General features: G+C 44.7%; 1 protein-coding gene across 1 annotated transcript; it reads right to left on the bottom strand.

The window, feature by feature from the left end:
* Positions 1-1,270: 1,270 nt before the first annotated feature.
* PKD2L1 (polycystin 2 like 1, transient receptor potential cation channel) lies at positions 1,271-21,259 on the bottom strand. Its single transcript, XM_069796513.1, has 15 exons — positions 19,979-21,259; positions 15,935-16,048; positions 13,862-13,989; positions 12,450-12,706; positions 11,366-11,590; positions 10,782-11,010; positions 10,238-10,408; positions 9,337-9,518; positions 6,540-6,660; positions 5,742-5,840; positions 4,871-4,992; positions 4,439-4,556; positions 4,070-4,206; positions 3,126-3,273; positions 1,271-2,099 (listed from the first exon to the last, which is right to left on the bottom strand). Exons 1-15 carry the CDS (start codon positions 20,271-20,273, stop codon positions 1,890-1,892), a joined length of 2,556 nt encoding a protein of 851 aa, XP_069652614.1. The 5' UTR covers positions 20,274-21,259; the 3' UTR covers positions 1,271-1,889.
* Positions 21,260-23,046: the final 1,787 nt, after the last annotated feature.

Genomic DNA, 23,046 nt, shown 5'->3' with positions numbered 1-23,046 from the left:
ACAAGGTCTTACAAATGAATTTAAGGAAGAACCTTCCTCTGTGCCTTTCAAAACACAGAGCACCTGATTCATTAACCGCAAGGGGCTTTGTGCACAATTCAAGCCCATTACAGAGCACGTAGCTCCTCTTTTCAATTACAATTTAGCATATGGATTTTCTGTTTAATTAAAATTTGGAGGGGGAAAAAAAAAAAGGCCTGTTTCATGAAGTTCTCCTGACATAGACCATTTTCTTCTGAATAAGACAATAGCTTCAATGCTGAGAGTAGGACGAAATAAGCAACATCATTGTTCAGAGTTCAGATGGAAAAGCTGAAGGAAAGAAGCTCTTGCTCAGTTCTGAGTTTAGTGGAACTGGCAGTCAAGAACTGTGGCAATGTCTCATAGATAAGTCTTATCCCCAACAGCAGGATGGGAAGTGAGCTGTGAGACCCTGCAGTTCCTGCAGTCACAGATCCTGGCTGAAATCTAAGCTCCCTGTGGGCTGGGTGACAAGGTCTCACAGCTCCTGCTAGGCTCTCGCAGCTGAATGACCATCTGCTTCAGTTTATCAATGATAACTTGTAGCTGTGACAGCCCTGGAGCCTGGGCCATCTGGGGACAGGGCTGATCCTGAGGGTCCTTCAGATATTCCCAGAGAGGCTTTCCCCAGAACACAGCAACACATGCACCTTAAAAAGGTGGCAATACAAAAGGCCACTGCACAAGGTGCCCACTAAACCTATCTCTGCATTGCATAACACACTAAACAGTGTAGCACTTATGAGAGTTGTTAGCAGTAGTCTGGTACAACTCCCATTTCCATTGGCTTTAAGCCTACAGAGCCTATTTGAGGTTAACTACTGTGGAATACCAGTGATTAAGATATTTGAAATACATTTACAGTGGTCCTGTAAAAGCAGCAATAGTCTGTACCAACTACAAGGAAAGAGAAGTCTCAGCAAATTGAAAAATGCCTGGAAAAGAAGTATTTTGCATGTGGTTGAAGAACTGACATTCATCTCATTTTCACAATATTCTTCAACTGAAACAGTGTTAGCACCCACAACTAGAAACCAAATTGTTTCTGTGACAAAAGAGAGAAGCATCAAAACTTTAAAAATATGATTCTAGTTTTGTGAAGTACCTTGAAATGCAATTTAAGGAGTGTGAAAATAGACAACATAAAGAGACTTCTTAGTGTCAACAGCTGTGTTAGAAACTATATAACTAGAAGTCTGTTTCCTAGCACTCAGACTTAGGATTCTACCAGTAACAACTGCTCCTCCAGTTTATGATATTTCAAATATCCTCCCAATTACATTGGAATTCAACTCTCATTTTAGTTATCCAGAGTTAGGTGTTAGTATCCTCTTTTCTCAGCATCCGAATCTAAGGTACAGGGAAGGTTACCAAAGCATTCTGGAAACAGAACAAAACTGTTGGTAACCAGCTGGACCCAAACAACTAAATTTCTCCTTTCCATCTCACACTAATGCTTATGTTCTGCTTTGTCTACATGATAACCACATCTTTGTCCTGCAGACAACTGTGTATGTTGGGAACAAGTTGCAACATGCCACTCAAGACAAAAGTGTTCACAGAGTTCTGGGGTCTCTACTTTTTGGGAAAGGATAGATAAAAGACTTTGTGTCAGCCTGTTCCGAGGCAGAAACTTAATACATCACCTGGTTCCAAATTTCCACCTACTCCAGAGAGACAGGGGGCAGAAGTTCTAGCTCTGTGACATTATACATCATTACATTATGGAAAAGAGCATCCCTGATTTTTCACGTCACTAGTTCCTGGCAACAGTGGTGTCTATATCCAGCTGACTAGACTATTCTAATAGTGGGGAAACAACTGACAGTGACTTAGTGGGAGCCAGACTGGGAGCACTGGACTGTTCACTAGAAGCGCACATCAGACTGTGGCTGGATGTTCTTGGGCACCTGAGATCCCAGCACACTTGACCTGGGCAAGATGGGATAGACCCTGTTTTGGGAAGAGTTGCCACTCAGGTTGTTTGCCTGTACATGTTCCATCCCCCAGCCTTCTGCTTCTTTCCCCAGCTGGTCTAGGCTGTGGGGGAGAAGCTTTTCCTGACTGGGTTCTTCCTCCTGCGAACCAGAAGAAAGTAACGTGCAGTGTTAGCAAGCTACCAAGAAGTCTAGCCACACTCCAGGAGAGAAACAAGGTGTGCATGATACTTAAATATCTTCCCACATTCTTCCAGAAATTAGTACAGGCCTGCCTGTCTGTTGAAGATCCAATATACTGTTTGCTGCAATACACTGATGACTGCACATTCAACCATTAGACAAATGAGGAGAAATTAATCCCTTTTCACCCTCTCTGAGAACGTTCACAGAAATGCTGTGGCAAAACAAATCTGCAAACAAATACTCAAATAAGCTTTCAGGCATGTTCACATGAGAAGGACTCCCCAAAACACCCTTTCAGATGCGAAGGGATCACAAGACTACTCTGCAAAAGAGAGGTTTCTTTCTGACTCAGCTAGGTCACTGTGCTGTTTGGCTGTTCTCATTATCGAAGCCATAAAATCATGAGGTAATGACATGGCTCCCACATGCCTTGCTGCCTTTGACATTAAAGCTGAAGACTCAAAATATGCTGGTTGACCGGATATAGGCAATCTTTGGCAAAAGTCACAATTCTGCAATGAGATGCAATGGGGACACCGCTAACAGTCTTCCGTCTCATGTGTGATAATTAATCCACAGGCAAGACGTTGTTAAGATCACAGTCCACAACACTGTCATGAACTGCTTTTGCTGGGAAGGACAGTACGATTTTTTTTTTTATGTCTGAGGATAAGTAGATACAAAGCAACTGAAGACGAGTGAATTGCATCCACTGCCACAGAAATAAGCTCGGCTTCAAAGGAGCTGGAAGGTGTGTTTAAAGGTACCATGGTTAACTAGGGGGACATGAAAGTAAGAGGCTTTGTGTCACTATGCTTGAACAGCAAAGGCTTGATCACACAAAATGCTGGCCCTGCCCAACCCTTTTTGTCTTATGTCAATGGGGATTGGAAAAGCAAAGATGATACCAAGCCTTTTCACACAGCAGGGCTGGTCACCTGCCCTGAAGCTGGTTAAAATGCATGGTGGAGGGCTACCAACCTTATTAACATTATCCAGTGGTTTGCCCAACATGTACTTCCTCTTCAGTCTGTTTCTTTCCAGCATGTCTAGCTTGCTCACCACTGCATCAATCTTGGAGCCGATGTTGTTTATGGACTGTTCCAGCTGCAGCACACGTTGCAGGAGGCTGGGGGAGACATGGAGACCATTTGCAAGCTTTTTCTTGCGATGAACAGTAGGATTTGTAGCAGCCATCTCACAGGCAATGGGCCAGACCTCAAACAGGAGTGAATGCTCCCCATCAGATAATTGATTCATACCCACTGAAGACATAACTCCCTGCTACACTGTGTTTTCTTTTGTAATCAGTGGTTCTGCTTAGGATGGATCCCAACCAGTTTGGATCACAGTCCAGCCACAATATAATCCCATTATTAAATATTGCACCTGCCTCTCCTTTGATATGGCCCTATGTGGATTGCTCAGTGTCTCTCAGTAGCAGAATCAGGATCTCCTGATTCTCTGTGCTGTATTTATCCCATACTCCTCCTGTGGAAGAAACAGCCAAGTGTTATTCTCAGACCTGGAGGATGAAGGCCAACTAGGCTATAAACCAAGGATATTTATTCCCACAGGACCTTCTGTAAAGGTATCAGCTTCCCCTGGCCCAGTTTTCTGAGCTACCTTTTGACCTGAAACATGACAGCATATTGCCTGTGGCCAGCTGACAGCTGCAGAGGTTATTCAAGAGGCAGAAAGCAAAATTTCTTAACTCTATCTTTTACAGGAACAAGCAAACTACATTACAAGCATTGTCCCAGTTCTCTCCTGACCTGCTCATTTACATGTGTGCAAGATAAAAAGGGACAAATCTTACTGAACCTGCTCAGCACCAGTGTAAACAGTTACATCAGGGAAGGAAGCAGCAGGGAACCAGACCCCTCATTTGCAGAGGGATTAAACTACTGTCAGCACAAACATACACTTGGAATTCTTCTTTGGAGACCCAGCTAGCCTTATTGGCGTGGTTATTCCTTGTTTCCATGTAGGTCAGATTCTCATCCAGGTTGTTGTCACCATAGGGTTTCCCCAAATTTTCAATCTCTGTATTCAGAGCAACCTAGAAGATAGATAGAGAAACTCCTGCAAAGCTGGATACTAACTCTGTGTCACCTTCACTGTGAATAACACAAGAGTTTCATGGGCAGTGATATACTCAGCTGCTATCCAGGCAGAGTTGGAGCTGTATTTGAGTTGCCTGCTTAGTTTATACCACAAACCCAAATATTCCTGAGGCCGCTTTGGAGTGATCTCTACCAAACAGAGGGTTTCTTTCCTTGCCCTTTCTTTACCCTTTTCGCCTCTAGGTCATGCTTCATCTGCTGTTGCTCCTCTTCATCAAGGATATGGTTGCCATCTTTGTCAAACCTGGAGAAGGCTGCTGTGATCTCATGGTCTGCATGGCCCAGTCTGCAAAAGAATAGAAAGAGAAAGCTCAAAGCACTTAATTACACTGTTAAGCTCTAATAGTGCAGGAGATCAATGTATTGTTTCCTCCTGCCAGTGACAAACCTAAATATCCCAAATGGGAAAGAGATAGTAACACAAACCTATTTAGAACAGGACATTAAACATGTGAGGAAAGACGATAACTATTTTTTTGAGTCTTACATAGCCCAGATCTGAGCTGACTGCTCTCCCAGTCTTGAAAACCAGAGAATTTAAATTACCTGTATTACCAAGAGAAAGGGGTAAGCAGGCATCCCTCAAGCTAACCAACTTACTCCTTCAAGCTGTTCTTGAAGTCTTCAAAGTCTAGTTCTTTCGTTCCATTCTGCAATGCTTTCTGCACATCGGAAATCCGTTCCTTCTTCAGCCTCAGCCTCATGAGCGTGCGGTTGTAGCTCTGTTACCAAAGGTGCAAACAGAAATGGACTCACGCAAGCAGTATAGTGAAAAATAGGGCAGAGCAGACAATGCAATATGGGCGAGATTTTAAGCTTTCCAGAAGCAAAAATACAGCACTGCTGAATGAGCCCCATCTCTAAACTAGGATCACACCTTCAAAGCAACACCAACATGGTAGTCAGGGTCTTCATGACAAAGTTTGCCCTCTGCTTTTTTCCTCCTGACTCTCCCTTTATGTGATGTCCCAGTCATCAGCTGTCTAAGATAATGTCTCAAATACTGTTTGCAGAATATTAGTCCCACAGCACAGAGAGTTGTGACCTTCCAGGACCTTTTCTGGAATTTGTCCATGGGAAATCCAGATGTAACCCACTAGATTTGCACCACTGTAACACGCTCAGCTTAGCAAAATAGGACCTGCCATTTTATTGATCAAAGTACACGCTATCAAGGACTGGAAGAACTTTGTCTAGAGACTATCCTGGGAAGAAAAGTCTCTCAGAAACACTATGAGCATGCTCAAGTAACAGGATTCCCCCAACCCCTGCTTTCTTGTCTTCCCATTGCCAAAGGATCTGGGAGCTTGATTCATCCCAGAAAGGAACTGTAACTCCTGTGTACACCAAGAAGGTGGATCTGGAGTTGGCAACCACAGTTTCTCTCTAGTAAATTCCACATAGGTCAGGGACTTCCAGAAAATGTTTCAGGATTTAGCTAGAAAGTAGCACAGCTCGCATAATTCATCACCTGCTTCAGGATGTCTGAGAGCTGCAGCTCATCCTTCTGGCTTGAAAGCTCCTCCTTGACTTCTGAGTAAGTGTCATTGATGATGGCCAGAAACATGTTCTAGAAAAAGGGGAAGAAGAATGATGAATAAGCATGAGGCATCTTGCCTGCTCCAGCAGCCAAAGCAGCAAGAAACAAGCACAAATGTGCAGGGCTTAGTTAAACAAGGAGCTGTTTCCACATGGGGTAGGTATCCCTTGGGCAAATTAAAGTGGGTGAAGGGAAGACCCACTTCAGCCACACAGTGCTTTCTCCCTGGGGACGAGGTCCTTGCACTTAAAGCAGTGGCTGACGGTACATTTGTTCCCAGCTCAAATACCATCTTTGGTAGCCTCTCCTGCAAGACCTTAGGTTACATTTGGATTCCTGGCACTGGGTCTTTAACCTGGTCATTATGAGCATCCCTCTGCATCCATTGCCTAGGAAGCCACAGACTGTCCCCCATGCTTTGTTCACTGCCTGCTACAGAGCAGCTGAACTGATCCCCTTGAATTCAGCTACCACACCAATGGTATTCCCAGCCAGTTTTAGTCTTCACCTTAAAGGATGTGATTATGGCCCTTAATCGCCCTGTTCATCAAATCCCCAATTGCAATGGCATGCCTTTTGTCTACTTAGCTCTATTTGCACTGCAAAGCTATAGTAACAGAAACTTCCTTTCTCTCTAAACATTTGCACTGCACCTAAATCAGGGATCATCAGGAGGGGTCTTTCAAACACTGCAGTCAATACAGGGGCAAGGAGAACTTTCTTGCTTACCAGGAGCACAAAGAAAACAAAGAATACATAGGTGACGAAGTAAATAGGCCCAAGGACCCTGTTGGCATTGTCAATGGAATTGTAGTCAAAATCTCCAAGAATGATCCGAAACTGGGTGAAGCTGGAGGAGAGAAAGAACACAAGGTCACACAAAGGCATGTACATTTATCCTACATCCTCAGACAGTCCTGAGGTGAATCCTGAACCTGCCTGCAGCCCAGATGGTCACAGGCATAAGCCAGAGTAGGGTCTAAGTCACCCAGTCTGGTAAGTTAAATGTACTCATGGTATTTCAGGGGTGAAGCAAGCTGATCTGGTTAGAGCAAGAGCTGGCTGGAAAGTAAAACAAGGTTTCCACACAAACTTCTGGTTGTCCAAAGTGTGTTTTGATCTAAACAGGAGTTAAAAACAAAAACAAAACAAAAACAACCTGTATTTTCCCTTATAAAGGCATTTGACTCACTGAAGCCTTCTCTTGCAAGAGAGTTCATGAGACTGTGGAAAGGATGTTAGTGCTGGACAGTGCTCTTCAACATTTTGCAATTCATAGCCTGGGTAATGTAGCAAGTTTAAGTCTGTTGATCAGAAGTTTGCTTATCTCAGTTATCTCTTGTAGACTCCTTAAAAGGCAGGACTTGGGTGCCAGAGGTCTGTGGAACACAGGCTGAAAACTGCTGCTGTGGCAGATACCTCCCTTAACATTGTGCATTGCCTGAGCAGGCCCGTGCACTGAAGGATTGTCTGAGATTGGATATCTTAATTCACTTGCCCAACATCCCCTTCTGTGCATGCTCATCCACCCACTGGTCATGCCCCGTCTCAGATATCTTGATACATTATCTGTGGGACTTCTCTGGAAATTAATCAGTGAAATGAGCCTTGTAGGAAAAAAAAAAAAAAATCCTCCAGTTAAAAAAAGGAAAGAAGAAAAAGAAAAAACAGGCAGAAAGACACAGACCGTGAAGTCATGTGCAGGGAAAAGGACCTTGAGACCCCAAAGCCTGAAAATCCTGTCTGAGAAATGCAAAGCTCCATTTCAAATTCCTTGCACTTAGACTAGGGAGCTGGGAATGTTTTCCAGGTCTAAGGAAGAGGAATATGGCATTGCTTCCTCTTCTTTGGTTTAAATTGTCCCAATTTAGTGATGTTGAAATGTCTCCTTCCAGTAAGAAATTCTTTTTATCTCTTTTGCTTTGAAAATGTCTACTTAATTTATTTAGACTATTATACAGCATATTTTAGAAAACTTCATGCTGAATTTGTATTAAAATGAGTTTATTATTTGACTACCAACTTTCAGAAATGAAGTAGAGCTGCTATCTTATAAAAATCAGATATATTTATAAATAATATAAAAATGAAGTTTCTGACTTTTTCATTTCAGTGTTTAAAGCTATAGAATCATAGAATCATTTAGGTTGGAAAAGACCTTCAAGATCATCAAGTCCAACTATTAACCATGCCCACTAAACCATGTCCTGTAGTACCCTGTCCACTCACTTTTTGAATATCTCCAGGCATGGTGACTTAACCACTTCCCTGGGCAGCCCATTCCAATGTTTGACAAGCCTCTCAGTAAAAAAATTTTTCCTAATATCTAACCTAAATCTCCCTTGTCTCAACATGAGGCCATTTCCTCTTGTCCTATCTCCAGCCACCTGACAGAAGAGACCAACACCCACCTCACTACAACCTCCTTTCAGGTAGTTGTAAAGAGCGATAAGGTCTCCCCTCAGCCTCCTCTTCTCTAGACTAAACAGCCCCAGTTCCCTCAGCCGCTCCTCATAAGACTTGTGCTCCAGGCCCCTCACCAACTTGGTTGCCCTCCTCTGAACTCACTCCAGCAACTCAATGTCTTTCCTATCATCTTGATAAGATAAATGCATTATTCTGCTTTTCCCTGTGAAAACCCTGTAGCAACAAACAGCATTCCTTCCAAATCTTTGTTTGAATTAAAGTGTACTATCTGATGAAAACCAGAAAGTTTTCATGTGGCTGTTATGCAGACACTGAAACAATGTGATCAGCAAGTGTATTTGGAAGCCAGAGAATTTAAAAACTCCAGAGTTTCTATCTGGGCCTCTTCCTTAATTAAAAAAAAAAAAAACAACCAAAACCAAACACTCTGACCCTACCTCAAAACACTTGTTTTGAGCTATTTAGTTCTTACCACCAGAATTACATAAAAGTTTAACCTAATTAGACCTAAAGCCATCTGCTGGTGTATAAAAACACAAATTTGCCAAGGTCTCAGCGACAGTCAGGCAACACCATTCTACTGCCTTTATGGACCCACAGCAGGTGAGAAGGTGACAAAAGGTCCTGCAGAACAGAAACTAAATTATCAGCTGAGCTATGATGCTTTTCTGCAGAAAGACATTAAACCACTCTGCATGTTGAGTATCCTTGGTGTGCCTAACAACTCCACATCAAGTGAAAGCTGTCTAGGCTTCAGCAAACTGAAACTTCTCACTAAACACTCGTATGGAAAGGCTGGAATTTCCATTGAATTGTAGGGCCGCAAGGAGTCTCAAAGTCTGGTAGGATCAGCTACACGCGTCCCTACTGATAAACACCAGACAACCAGAAATCCGTCTGTAACCCTCAATTTTCTGTGTTCTTTTGTCCATGAAGATGTTACAGCTGGAGGACTGTGAGCTACTTATTAGCCATAGCGGCTTTATTACCACAACAGGTGTCTGATTAACATTCAGATTTGCAACTGGGGAGAGGTTGGAAAACAGTTAAAATTCTTTTGATGAAATGATGGAAATATGGTTCTGACTTATACACTTACATGCATTTAACAAAGGTACTGAAGTTTTCCACTTGTGTCCCAAAAAGAAGGTAACCCAGCTGGGCATAGGCAAAGAAGACAATGAAGAACATAATGGCAAAGCCCAGAATGTCCTTGGCGCAACGTGCCAGTGTGGAGGAGAGCTGAGTCATTGTTTTGTTAAAGCTAATATACTTGAATATCTGCAAGAAGAAAGAACAGGGACAAAGTTAGGCCAAACCATCAGCTACATCAGTCTCTCTCATATATGCACATGCTTACTAAGACAAGAGGTTCATTGTAGTACCAAAGCACCGAGAAGAGAGCCAGGCTAGGGGAATGGTGGCTTAGTGTTCAGGATATTTGTCCCAGGTGTGCCACCATCTTCCTGTGGGACCATAAACATATGACTTTGTTCCCTGTGTCAAAGCCAAATATATAGAGGGACTGCTATAAGGACAAATGTCTTGAGGCTAATGAGGACCCCCAAGTACTGTGTGTCTTTCTACCATGCCAAGATGCTTTGGTTGAAATGCAAAGTCCATGCCAACAGACGAGCCATTTCCAGTTGTTGGGTGGCCATCATGAAAGGAAAACATGGTTTGCCAGATTATCCTCCAAAATACTAAAATATTACAGGATAGACAAAGTTACATTGTACTCAGAATTTTCTAAAATCACTTTTGCACCACAACATCTAAGCTCATCTCCCTGTCCACTGTCTCCAAATAACTGGCCTCAGAATGCAGGGTGAAAAGTTGTCTGGATTACTGCAAAACAGAGCATATGACTTTGAGGAAGATCCTCTGTTATACAGCTATTACCATCATTCACTCAGAGAGATGGAAGAGTCAACCCCCAAGCTATCTAGAGGAAGAGGTCTGAGACTAGAGGCCTGGCACCTCCCAGACCCCTACAATACCTTGATCCAGGCAAAGAATAAGTTGACTGCATTCATATTGTTGTACTGTGTCTGCCAGAATGCCAGGAACTCGAAGTCTGCGTAGGTGTCGGGGTGTTTCAGCAACTCTCCCAACAGTCTGTTCACCTCAATGGTGCGAAAGATATGAAACCCAATAGCGATGATGGAGAGCTGCAAAGAGGAAGAGGAAGAGTCTGCAGTGACCACTGTACCTATGCTTTCCACAGAAATTAAAGTGTCAGAGAATTCCTTGGTATCACACTTCACAAGTGCAGTCTACTGGTCGGGGATGGAAATAAGGTATTAATGTGCTGAATGATGCCTGGATTTCACAGCCTCTCAGGCATCCCTAAGGAAAGAATTTTCTGCTAACAGCTGATAGAAGAGCATGTGTCCATTTACTCTGCTAGTTCATTTTGCTATTAGAGTAAAACCTGTGCCAGCTCTTGTCTTATCTAGACCAGTTTCCCCGTTCCTTCATTTATTTTGGCTCTTCTACCTCTCTGCCATTGCTCCCCCCCAAAAAGTGTGCAAGGATCCTCACCAGAATGACGACCACATCCAGGATGTTCCAGATGCTGGTGAAGTACTGAAGCTTGTAGATACGCAGCTCCAAAATCTCCTCCACCACATAGTAGAAGATGAAGACACAGAAGACAATTTCACAGGCAACAATGAAGAAGTCCCATGTGCTGACGTATCGTATAAGCTTGACTGTCCGGATTTGCCAGGAGGGAATGGCACCACCAGTGGCTGGAAACTCAACCACTAACCTTGAAGGGGACAAGAAAAGTCTGATAATTGCAAACAGGGAGATGGAGAGTCTTAGATAATTTTGAGGCATCAAACCTGAGCATGAGCTATCCACCAAACCATGAGTGGAAGAGTTGTGCATGTGTTTACACAGCCTTATCTCTGCTGCTTCATTGCCCGTGATAGGAAAGGGTGAAAGGTGAAGAGAAATGTGACTGGTTATGTCAGGAAGACCAAGCCTTCTTAGTAATCCATACAATATCTACTGACACCACTCAGTCCTACCCCCTGGTGGACCATATTAAAATATTTAAGAAACAGTGGCACTGAGGAAGAAGCAAGAAGCAGAAGAATTTTCAGTGGGACTCAGCTTACCTCAGAACACAGAACAGATTGATATTTGCATTATACACAGAGAAATCAATGAAGACAACACGTGTCCCCCGATCCAGCCACAACTTCTCCTTCAAGACTTGCAGGGCTTCAGCACTCTCTTTTCTGGTCAACTTGAGGTCTATGTAGTATCCTCCCCCACTGTAACTGGTTAGTCTTCCCCAGTGAGATGAGCCACCCAGCTCCTCCTCAGAATGGTACCTCCACCTGCAACAGACAAGTCGTAAGCAAAGGCATCACCACCCCAGGCCTGGATATGACCTTGTAGCCAGGAGAAATTAGACTATATCTTCAAGGGACAGAGCAGTTTTTAATTAAAGAGTTGGCACTTAATTCCTACTCCAGATCTAGGCCTACATCAGTTCTTCATTATTGTCAGGTTTCTGACCTAGTGCTTCCCAGCAGTGACACAACATGACTTGCGATACTACAGATGGAAAATTCTGCAGGTTCAGTGGCTATGCCACAGTTTTGTTTGCATGGAGGTTACTCCCAGGACATGCTGTATCACCTTCTATTACATTGCGCACAACCCTCTGCTTAGAACACACTTGTACTCATGTTTCCTTATGAACAACGGCTTCTTGTTCATAGACCAAGACTCATGCAGCAAGCAAAGAGTTATTAAACTGCAGCTACCCTGCAGCTACCTCACATTATTCTAGAGAAACAGGTTTTCAAGATGAAAGAGATGCACTCCCTTCTCTCTGTCTCCTGAAATCCAGGAGGGAAGCAGAGAGCATCATCCATTCGACAGATCTGGTCCCACAGATCTCTATTTATCCTCACCCTCTTAAAAACAGGCAACAATTTCTACCTAATTCTCCACTGGATTTTTCATGGCTTTCCCAATAGGTCCCACTCTGCCACTCATTCTGTTATGCTTTTCCTCAAACAGACACTCAGCCTTATTGATAGACAAAAAGGACTTGCTGCCTCTGACAAGGGGAATTCCAGCCTTATGTGAGAAACTCACCCCTGGCATCCTGCAACTCAGCAGAACTTATTTTAACTAGAAGAGACTAATTTGGATTTTCTAAACCTGAACAGCAGAAGATGTACTTACGCTGTTCCATTGATGAGCCCAAAGGAGACCCTTTCCTCCTTGTCTTCCGAGTACACATCATAGCAGCCCGAGATTTCCTCCCTGAAGTCATCATGGACCACACAGGAATTGTTCTTCACCTTCAGTTGTCGCACGCGTGGGACACCCAACAGCAGGTTCTCGTAATAAATGTATGACTGGGTGCTGTGCGCAGCTAGGGACTCATTGTTATACCACTTTGTCCAGTAAAGATTATCCAGAAGGGGACCTTGTGCATACTACAAAAGAGGGAGAGGAGAACTTCTTCATAGCCCACACATCAGAGGAATTTTCTTAGCCTGGCTTTGAGCTAGTAAGACCTGACCCACCCCTTTCTAATCCCCAAGATAGAAAGTAGCAGAACCTTATGTTGGATGTATGCTGAGGAGGCGAAAGACCAGAGCTGGTGATAGAAGAGGGATGCTGGGCAGCAAGGTTGTTGTTGGCTCTTCACAGGCCTGTAATATGGTTGCTGCACCTTGTTGGGCTAATGAAGAGACAAGAGCTCTACAAGTTTCTTTGTCCCTTCCACTTCATTAAGCACAAGTGTCAAGGAATTGCCTTGGCACAAGGTGTGAATTATGAAAAGGGCATGTGCCAGTGCCCTGGAAACAGTGGGGAAAAAACAATAGTGCCATAGTTTGCTGTACTTTTTTAATATGACAGAAAAAGACAAAGCTAACTGACAATTTCTGGCTGACTGTCAGAGGCAGGTGGTTGCAATATCTCAACAGCATTTGCTATGGCTCATATTATTTGCTCACCAATTCTTTGATAGAAATGTGTTAGACCCCAGACATCTTTTCCCCTCTTTATTCTCTTTCATAAAAGACAGTGCAAATTTTAATCCAGCTTCTTCAGTAAGAATCTGTAGATCAGACCAGCCCAGGCATGAATTACAGGCAGGTTAAGTATGCTGTTCCCACAATTGCCCATGAAAATGGACATAGGCCTATTACTAAGACACCAGCATGAAGACGTTGGACTGTAGGATTCAAAGCCATTTCTACCACAAGGAAACCTGGAGTAAATCACTTGGCCTCTCCAGGCCGGTACTCCTTATCTGTGCAATGAGCATCATATCACAGCAATTTCTTTTTGTTATGTCCTGCCTGTTTAGCTGGTAAATTATTGGGGAATGGGCTCTTCTGGGCACACAGAACAGTTAGCGTCGCCAGTATTCTGGCCACAGTGCTCAGAGGGATAAACTATATTTTAAATCAGTGGATATTTTGCATGCAAGTGACATTGTTACTGTTGCTAGTAGCTGGCAAAAGCTTGTGGGAGCAAAATGCCTTGCTGAAATCACTGGGCAGCACATTCAGAGGGAACTGAATATCCCAGTCTAGCTGAGATTTCCAGAGCTCCCCATGCTGAGCCAGATTTGTACTCACCACCCAGAAGTCAGCCATGCTGCCAATGGACTGGAAGGAGACTCGGCCATCCGAAGAGGTCTGCAGGAAGAGCTCAGACATCACTTTGGTGTAGTAATAGGCATTGGAACTTGTCATTCCATATGTCACTAAGAGATGAGACAAAGAGGAGGGTCCTCCCTTATGTTATCAATTAATATGTATAATATGATTGAAATAAGCAGGGAGCTGCTAAAGTCCTGTGCACAGCCCCCCTCCCCATCAGTTAATATTTAAAGTAGGGAAACAATGGCTAGACATGATTTAGAGTTTAGGAATATACTATTAGACAATGGGGCTTTGTAGATAGGTAGAATGTTTATGTCAGAAAAGATAATGGATTGTGGTCTGATCAACAAACCTTGAAGAACCACTTGGAACTGCCAAGACAGAGTAAGAAGTAGGTCAAAGGTAATTCCTGCAGGGGGAGATTGCAACCACCGACTCATTGACCACCTACTCAAACGATACCACCTACTCAAAAGAAGACAACGAAAGAAGAAGATGGAGCCTGCACACTAATTTACATGAAAGGCGAAGAAGAAAGAACCAATCACTTAGGGAAATAATAATGAATATGTATTATTTAAGCATATAAATGTGGGAATTTTTAAGACAAAGGTGTGCTGTCTTGAGACAGGCACCCATTCATACGCATCAATGAAATTAATTTGAAAATACCTTGACTCTGTGTGTTGCTGGCTTGCACACCGGGTAAATGAACCCCATTTGAGGGACAACACTTATACCTGAATATTGGAGCATGATATAAATATGTTTTATATTCGCTTCCTCTGTAACTTATACTATCACAAGTAAGCTGTGCAAGGCACAAGAGAATCTAATCTCTAATCATATTACTTTCTGCTTTCTTAGGAATTTACAAACTTATCTGTTGCACGTTCCAGGATTTAAAGTGTCAGACTGACAGACTATAAGAGTTTAGAAGCCAGAGAAGACCATTGGATGATGCAACTGAACATCCTGGGTAACAACTTTTGTCATCAGACAAAATTTCTGAGGGAAATTTTCTTTCTCAAAACAAAGTCCATGATCTGTATTTTGAAGTTCTGATGTGAAGCCATGAAAGTATAGAGACCACCCTATTTTCCCAAGTGGAAAGCTCCAGGTAAGTTCTCATCTACCAAGAAAACCTCAAACAGGAGCAAGCTCTAACTTCCATGAACATGCTGCTTCAACTCTCCAGTGCTCCTTCCTGCAGAAAAACATCCATCATAGTGATCACTAAGAATATGTCCTACTCTTGAAAGGGCACCACGAAAATAAAGCAGCTGACATTCAAGACCCCCCCACTTCTGGATGAGTCAGTGTGTGACCACACGTACGTCTGCGTGTGTATCTTGGTTCTTTAGGAAGAGTGGCTGAAGCACTGTCTCCCTGGGCCAGTGTGATAGTAACTCAGGTTGGTATTGTCTGTCTGTCTATGCTGCCATAGGGGCCATGAAATATAATCCTCTTCACTGTCCCATGCCACGGGTGCTCATTTGTGATAATGAATGAACCTTCGCAAAAAACAAACAGCCATTGTTCTACCCACACAAAGTCCTTTAGCATTCAGTACAGGGACGCACTAAATCCACCCAAGAACAACAGTGTGAGCTGCCACCTGCTTTATCACCTCAGCCACCCCTCCACTCTCAAGAGGGGAAAATGTCTCTGAAACCTGTGTCTTTGATCCCAGGAAGCTTCTAGAACTGCTTTCTGGGTCTTGAACATTTGCTGTGAAACTACAAAAAGACCCTGGGCAGATTCTCCCAGGACTGTGGAGTCAATGGCTAGAACTGATCACATGGATCAGAAAACACTGCTTAAACCTAACCAATATCAATTAGGTCTAGAGCAATAGCCGGTTTTTTTACTTCTGCGTGCAGCAGCTGTTCTGTAGGTTAATGACACAACTGGCTGCTGCAGTGAGTGCATGTACAATAAATTCAACACCTACAACAGAGTGAGGAAGTCTAATAATAAAATCTCACATTATTCCCCTCATGCTGCACACAGAAAAAACACCTATGAGATATGACAGCTACTTACGTAGACAGATGTCCACCAAGAACACAATATAGACTAGCAGCTCTCGCAGTGTGGTCTTCACATAAAGCTCTCTGTTTTCAGCTGTGTTCTCAGTCAACGTAGTGCCCCACAGACCTGTTGGGTGTAAAGAAGAAATTGGAGAGTTTTGGTGGCCGTTCTCAAAGGCTATGTGAGGAGCTGAAGTCCCATTCCCAAAGAACACTGTTGGGAGTTGGATTTTTGTCACTTTAAGGCAAAACCACTTTTCGTTTCAAAATTTGACTAAGAGCTGTAAAAATGTGTTAAATAACCCCTAAAAAGAACCATTCCAGCATGAAGAAAAGATTTGGGGCTGACAGAACTGAAATATATTGGCTTGCTTACTTTGCTAAATCACTCTCCAGTTTTCTGTTTGAGTTCATTATGGACTGATCTTTTCCTGCCTGTTTTTCAACTTACTCTTTGCAGAAACTCAGTCTTTGTCACAAGCACTCTTGAAACCATAAAATTTCTTCTCAGTTGTCCACGTGCCAACAGCTGACCTTTTGATAGAACTTCCACACCAGAACTGCATCTGACGTTAGCTTTACAACTATTGGTCCTTTTAGTGTATATTGAACCCTCAGCCCCCAAATGTTCGTCCCTTGCTTACCTAAAAGCTCTTGCAGATTTCTTGTACGTCATAAGACTCAATCAAATTACCCTACCCAATATTTTCAGCATCAAATTTAGAGCCAAATTATCTTCAGGATGTCTATCAATGGAGCTCTGCTGACTTCAATACAGTTATGCCAATTGCACCAGCTAGTGATCCAATTTCTTCACACAGTGAAAGCAACTCATTAAATGTCACCAGGGTTGATCAAAAAGAGAGAAACGCTTCCTTTAAAAGGAGCCTTGATATTTTGGGTTTGATGAACCGCCTGATACCATTAGTGTATTTGTTTGTTCTTTTTGTAATGGCTTTCTGTTGTGATTTCTGAAATGCTCCTGAAGTTGAAAGGCATAAGAACTTCCACTTGAAAGCCTAGTGATGGAAGCCATGTCAATAACACCCACGGTCTTGCTGCTTTCTGCAGCTCCTAGAGAGCTGAGCCCTGGTGCCCATCCCCAGTAGTATGCAACAATCATCTTCCTGCAAGCCAGGATCAAAGGCCACATATTTGAAGTCATCTCTGGCAGAGGACAAAGCGCTTTTTTCTTTGGAGCAAGCAAAACCGATATAGTGGTCTGTGAACATTTACTCCTCTCCTTCCGATGGCTCTTTGGCATCTCAACAGATTGGAGAGCTTTTTGCACCATCAGCTACCATAGTGACTGTTGCAGTGTCCACCTTCACTCCTGGACAGACAAACCAGTAGCCTATTCTGGACATATCAGACCAGCAACAGAAATGAGAGCCTGGAGAAGATCTGGATTAACTCACGCAGGAGAGATTATCATGTAGTCTACAGGAATCTCCACAACAGAGAAATCCAAGGGGAAACAACACACCCATGTGTTCAGGTCACTTTTAATTGACCCCCTTCATCTCTAGCTATGACTACATCACAATCTTTTAACAGGTTTATCTGTTTTTCCATGAGGCAGGGAACACCTACCGTCCACACGTTGGGAACAGAGGCACAGACTTTCTTTGCTTTGGGAACAGAAATATACTCGGGAACACCTTAATTCAGGGACACTAAAATATCCTCGAAAACTCAGTTCAGAGACTTGCCCAAAATTATACCTGGAGGACCATGAGGCTGGTCCAGTACCCTTTCAGATTGCATCCAGTAATCGTAAAACTGCATCAGCTGAGGTTTGGTTTCAGCTGTTTCTCTAGGAAACATGCCATGGAAATATACCACCTCATACAGGAAGCATGTCCCCATCTGTGCCTCCTTTGGCACTGCCTACCCCCTTGGGGATGCATCTGTTTTGGACATGATATTTGGAGTAGAAGGATACTCAAGACTAGAAGACATCCAGGCTTTCTTATGGCATCTTACATGACTGTCCAGCACTCACAAGGTAGAGCAAAGAAAAAAAAACCAGAATCTAGAAAACAGGCAATCAATGTAATTTGTTTGTAATTCCTGCCTTCCTGCTAGTAACAAGTTACTGGTAAGAATTAATGGCAACACCTACATTATCTTCCAAGGCTGCTTTTAGGCCAGACTTGTGACCCAGGTGAGTGACTAGCTCACGGTCCTGGATACAGCCAGAGAACCTCTTCCAAAAGCAGTTGGAAGCTGAGTGTCCCTCATTGGTCCCTGTGCCACCCAGATACCCAGCAAATTCTGCCATGAAATAGCCGAGGTGGCAGGAGGCAGGCAGGAACCAGAGGACTCAGAGTTGCTTGGACACAGTTTAGAGACAAACAGTCCTGAGCAGTGACACTAGGAGCAGCAGCTACTCACTGGTAGTCCAGCCCAGTAGATGGTGGGGACAAGAAAAGAACTCAGTAAGCCAGCTATGACTAGTACCCCCGAAAAGCTATGGACACACAATCCCAAGGAATAGGTTTTAAGCAAACACCCCCACCCCCCCCCCAACTGTCCTTGGCTAAAAGACTTATCTTTACTACCTCCATTTTCCATGTGAGACACTAAGGTGATTAAATGAAGGGGAAGGGGAGAACAAGCAGTATTTGGAGAGGCAATGAAAAACAATGAGCACCTAGTAAAGTTGCAAAGGAAAGATGCAAATTCTTCAGGGAGTATGTCTCCATCTCTGTGATGCTGATAGTGGCCTTTCTTCCGGCTGCACTGGCCTTTGGATCTCGTCTTCCAAGCTCTGGTCTGTCCTACAACCCTATTTACCACCCTTGCTGGCAGGACACACTGCTGCAACAGTCATAGAAGAAGGAAATGCTGTAGTGTCCTGACGGGTATTTTCATTTGCATGCTCCAGTTTCAAGCCTGGCATCTCACAAATGGAATTTTGATGTTAAAGTACGGATTTGTTTTTCCATTTTAAGTGTCAAACAATGACCAGAAGAAAGGATATCAGAATAAAACAGGTAAATGATACACTACCTCTGAGCAATCTGTAATTACCCACCAAGCCCACCCAGCACTGCTCCTTGGCCAGGAGAAACCTCTAAAGCTTCAGCTCTGGCTCCCATGTGAATTAATAGTGTTAGACTGTAACTGCAATGACAAGTAAGAAAGAATTGATCATAGAGGGGCCGTGTAATTCAGGACCAGGCTATACCGTTATTGACTCGCATGTACTGTTAGAGGGTACAGCTCTGAGAAAGAGTCTTGCCTTCCAAGTCAGGAAGAAAATACGCATTGACAAGAAAATAATAATCTCCACAAGAAATACAGTTTCTTGCTTTGTCTTCCCTGGTTTTGCAGTATTAGGACTTTATGCCTTCTATAAGAAACCGTTCAGCAAATGCTCTTGCCCGCGGCTGTATCCTTACAGGAGACCTAACTTGCTCCCAGGTTTTTTGATTGCCTCTGAATAAGCCTACATAATATTTAATTCACCTTTATCTTTTAAACTGAAAACTAGCACCTCTTTCTTTAAGCTGTCTTCAAGCAAAGCCTTGCTTGATATATTCCTGTTATCCTCTGCATTTCAGTCCTGACAATGCTAGATTTTCTCTGGTGGATATTTATATCAGTTCTTAAGTTACTGTAACACCAGGGTCAGTACCACTCCATCTAGAAAATGCACACAAAGACAGAATAGTCTCATCACCAGAGAGATGGCTCCTGTGGATTCAGGACACCTAAGCTCTGTCCAAAGCTCTGCCAACAGATTCGCTGCATGACCCTGAGCACACACACCACTGAGTCTGTCTGTGCCTCCTGCCTTACAGGAAAGGTAACAGAACAGACCCTGGAGCTACAGCAAGGCACACGGAATGAGGATGCTCCTTCCAGGTCAGCCAAAGATTATCTCCGGAGTAATGCTGGTCTATGCTGAGCAGGTTCCTGGGCTACACAGACACTATGGGGTTTCTACCTTCTGCATCCCCACGCTCCCCCCCCTACCCCATCCCCCGCCCTTACCATTGCTTTTCCCAAGGGCTAGTAAATCCTTTCTAGTGATATGTCAGAGCTTTACCTCGGATGCCTCTGAAGATGTAGAAGCAGCACTTGAGAAAAGGTCTTGTCTTCCCATCCACAGCTTTGCTCTGCTCTTCCTGGTAGGGCAGTGGATCCCCTGCCTCTTCAAAATTCTCATAGGGATTCTCCAGGATGGACTTGGGGTTGTAGATGGCCCGAATCTTCAAGGAGGTAGAGGGAGAGCCATTGTAAACGGGATTGTCCCAAGCTTTCTTCCCCACTGCCTCCAGTTCATGCTCTTCTGAGGCTCTAAAGTGGCTCTCAGCTCTGTTGCTTAGGTGAGATGAGCTCATGGCTAGTCACTGCCAGCAGAAGTACTTTGTAACTGGAATTGTGAAGATTGCCTGCCCAGGCTGGAGTGGTAAGCTAGCAGAGTGAGAATCGATCAGTCAGTGCCAAACAGCTTGTCTGCCTCAGCAACCAGGAGAGGGCACACCAAAAGCTTCCCGCAGACAGCACACATCCTCTCTCTCTTTTATACCAGCTCGACCGGTGACACCTATCAGAGGGGTGGCAGTAGCCTTTGTTAGGAACCATCGTCAGATCGTCAGCCCTAGAATCTCAGAAGTCCTGGGAACGCCGACGCTTCCAGGAGACCTTCTGTGCTTCCCAACGGACATAACAGACCTAGATGCTGTCGTGGGAAGAGGAGGCTGCTAGGAGACGGCCCCTGAGTTGGGGGCTGGGAGGGGAGGAATGGGAGGAGGCGGATGGGATTTAATCGGACCCCTCAGGCTGCCTGCAGCCCAGATCAGCTCCAGGCGGAGCTCCGGCGGGGCGCAGCGAGGGCTGGGAGCCGTGGTGGGACCCTGTGCAAGCACCCCTGGGGAGAGGGGCCGGACGGGGAGCCTTTGCTCCGGCGATGGGGCAAGTTCCGAATTTTCAGGGAAGCACCCAAGAGCAGAAACGCTCTCCGGGAGCGGCGGCAGCGCGGAGCCGGGCGGGCGGCGGCACTAGGTGGCGCCGGCAGCTCGCCGCGAGCAGCTGCCTGCACTCGGCTGCGAGGCTTGGCAAGTCGCGCGCCAAGCACTGCGGGCATTTCAGGAAGAAGCTGGGTTCGGCCTAAAACGTCATCCTGAGCAGCGTTTCCACAGCGTCCTCTTTGCTATCCCGTTGTTAAAAGCGGGAGTGAAAAACGGGAGTAAACTTCTAGGGTTCGTTTTGGAAACCAGAGCTGGGCTTTTCTGCTTTTGCAGAATTTCCGTGAGCCCTGCAGTGCCTGTTGGCCCTGAGGCAAGCCTGAGAAAAAGCAGGATTATACCAGGCAAAACTGGAAATAATAATAGCTAGGCGTTGCCAGCATTCACCCACCGGCCAGCAGCAAGAAGTAGCCCCAGGCCCCGCTGGTGCTGGAGGCCTGTGACTGTACCCCTGGAGGGGAGGATCAGGTGACAACTTAACCCGGGGATGACAGGCTTCTGTCTTGGTGATGAGGTGATAAATGAATTTATAGCCTGAGCCTGGTCCTTCCTTAGGTCTGAATACCTAATTTGGAAGAGGTGCTTCTCCATGGGTACTGATCGTAGCTATTTTTCTGACATTACCCAGGGAAGCAACACGACTCTTGCACCTGTAGAATCACAGGGCTCAAAGGTACAAGCAAGGGTGTTTTCTCTGGACTACAACGTTCACACAAGTGATGTTGCTAGGCCAGCTGGGATGTGCAAGAGACATCCTCTCAATGTCACCTACCTGATGATGGCACTGAGCAGCTGCTTGAACAACAGTGAGGCAAGACCTAATTTGTCACAGGGCACTAAGAGAGCAGCAGCTGGTTGGAAGGTCACTGGAGGTCTGGGCTGGATCCTTGGACTGAATCTGGTATTATTAGGGCCTGTTGCGTTTTACTACTCCCTAGCAAAATGAGAGTGGTGGAATGGAGTCAATGGGGTGAATGGATGGAAAGCATTTGCAGAGCTCTCCGGCAGCTGGAATGATGAGGGATGAGACCTCAGTGAAAGGCCACATGCCAGGGCCAGGCATCCAGTCACACCCCCAGGACCATACAGCAGATATCCCTGCCCATGCACAAGCAGCATGGCTTATGGTGCGGAGCTGCTGCTTTGGGGAAGCACACGGGTTTTTTCACAGTGCATGTCTCGCTGCCTGTGGCAACCACACCACATCACATCACATCCTTCAGGGCCCAGGTATGTTGCAGGTCTGCCTTCTTGCTGGCTAGGGCACAGAGCAGGTGGGGAGAGGGTGGACCTTGACCTTCTGTGTTGAAGGACTGGGTCACCCACCTAGCCCAGAGGACAGGTCGTGTCTGTGTCAGCTGATTTTGAACAGCCTAACACAAGGCAGAACAAAGAGCACCCTATAATTAAGGAAGCACTTACAGCACTTTGCAGGCAGGCTGGGGTGAGTCATTCGTTTATGCAGGTCTGTAAAGGTCCTTTTCAGCTGGTAAGCTTGAACTGTACTGTTAGTGCACACTTCAGTTTTGGAGGGGCATCTAGGTGGGGCTTGAGAGGTCTGTCTGGCTTGCAAAATGGTACAAGCACTTCCTTGCTAGGAGGCAGGATACAGCATTTGCATAGGAAGCTGCCTCGTTTTACACTAGGTAGCACAGGGAGGTGTGTCAGCTCAGGGAGAACTTGACCCAAACTTTAGGACCTCATAAGTCACCATGGTATGTGTTGATGTCTATGGTGTTTGATGTAAAACCCTGTGGAGCACCAGTATTTACTGGCTAAGGAGCGACACGTGTCTGATAGCACCTTTCAGCACTTACCTCACATCTTTATTCCTTCCAGTGCCTTGGGCCTTATTCACCAACCTTTCATTCTTGTGAAAACCAGCCAACAGAATTTCTCTTCTCAGTTCTTTTTTTTCCCCTCTTTGTTGAGGGGTCCATTTTTCATCAGGCCTAGAAGAAACCTTTCAGAGGTACCCAGGGAGGACTGTTCCTAAACCCAGAAACAGCTATCGCAGTGGGATTCATCATGTTAGGATAAGACAAAGGAGCACAGCCCGGAAGTATTCCTGTCAATAAATTCCTTAAAATACGATGTGGGTCAGAGTATTTCCTGGACTGACCACTCATTCACTGCACAGAGAGGT

The sequence above is a fragment of the Haliaeetus albicilla genome, chromosome 11, assembly GCF_947461875.1.
Source record: "Haliaeetus albicilla chromosome 11, bHalAlb1.1, whole genome shotgun sequence".
Taxonomy (NCBI): Eukaryota; Metazoa; Chordata; class Aves; order Accipitriformes; family Accipitridae; genus Haliaeetus; species Haliaeetus albicilla.
Note: the sequence above shows the minus strand (reverse complement) of the source record. Positions and strands in the feature narration are given on the sequence as shown.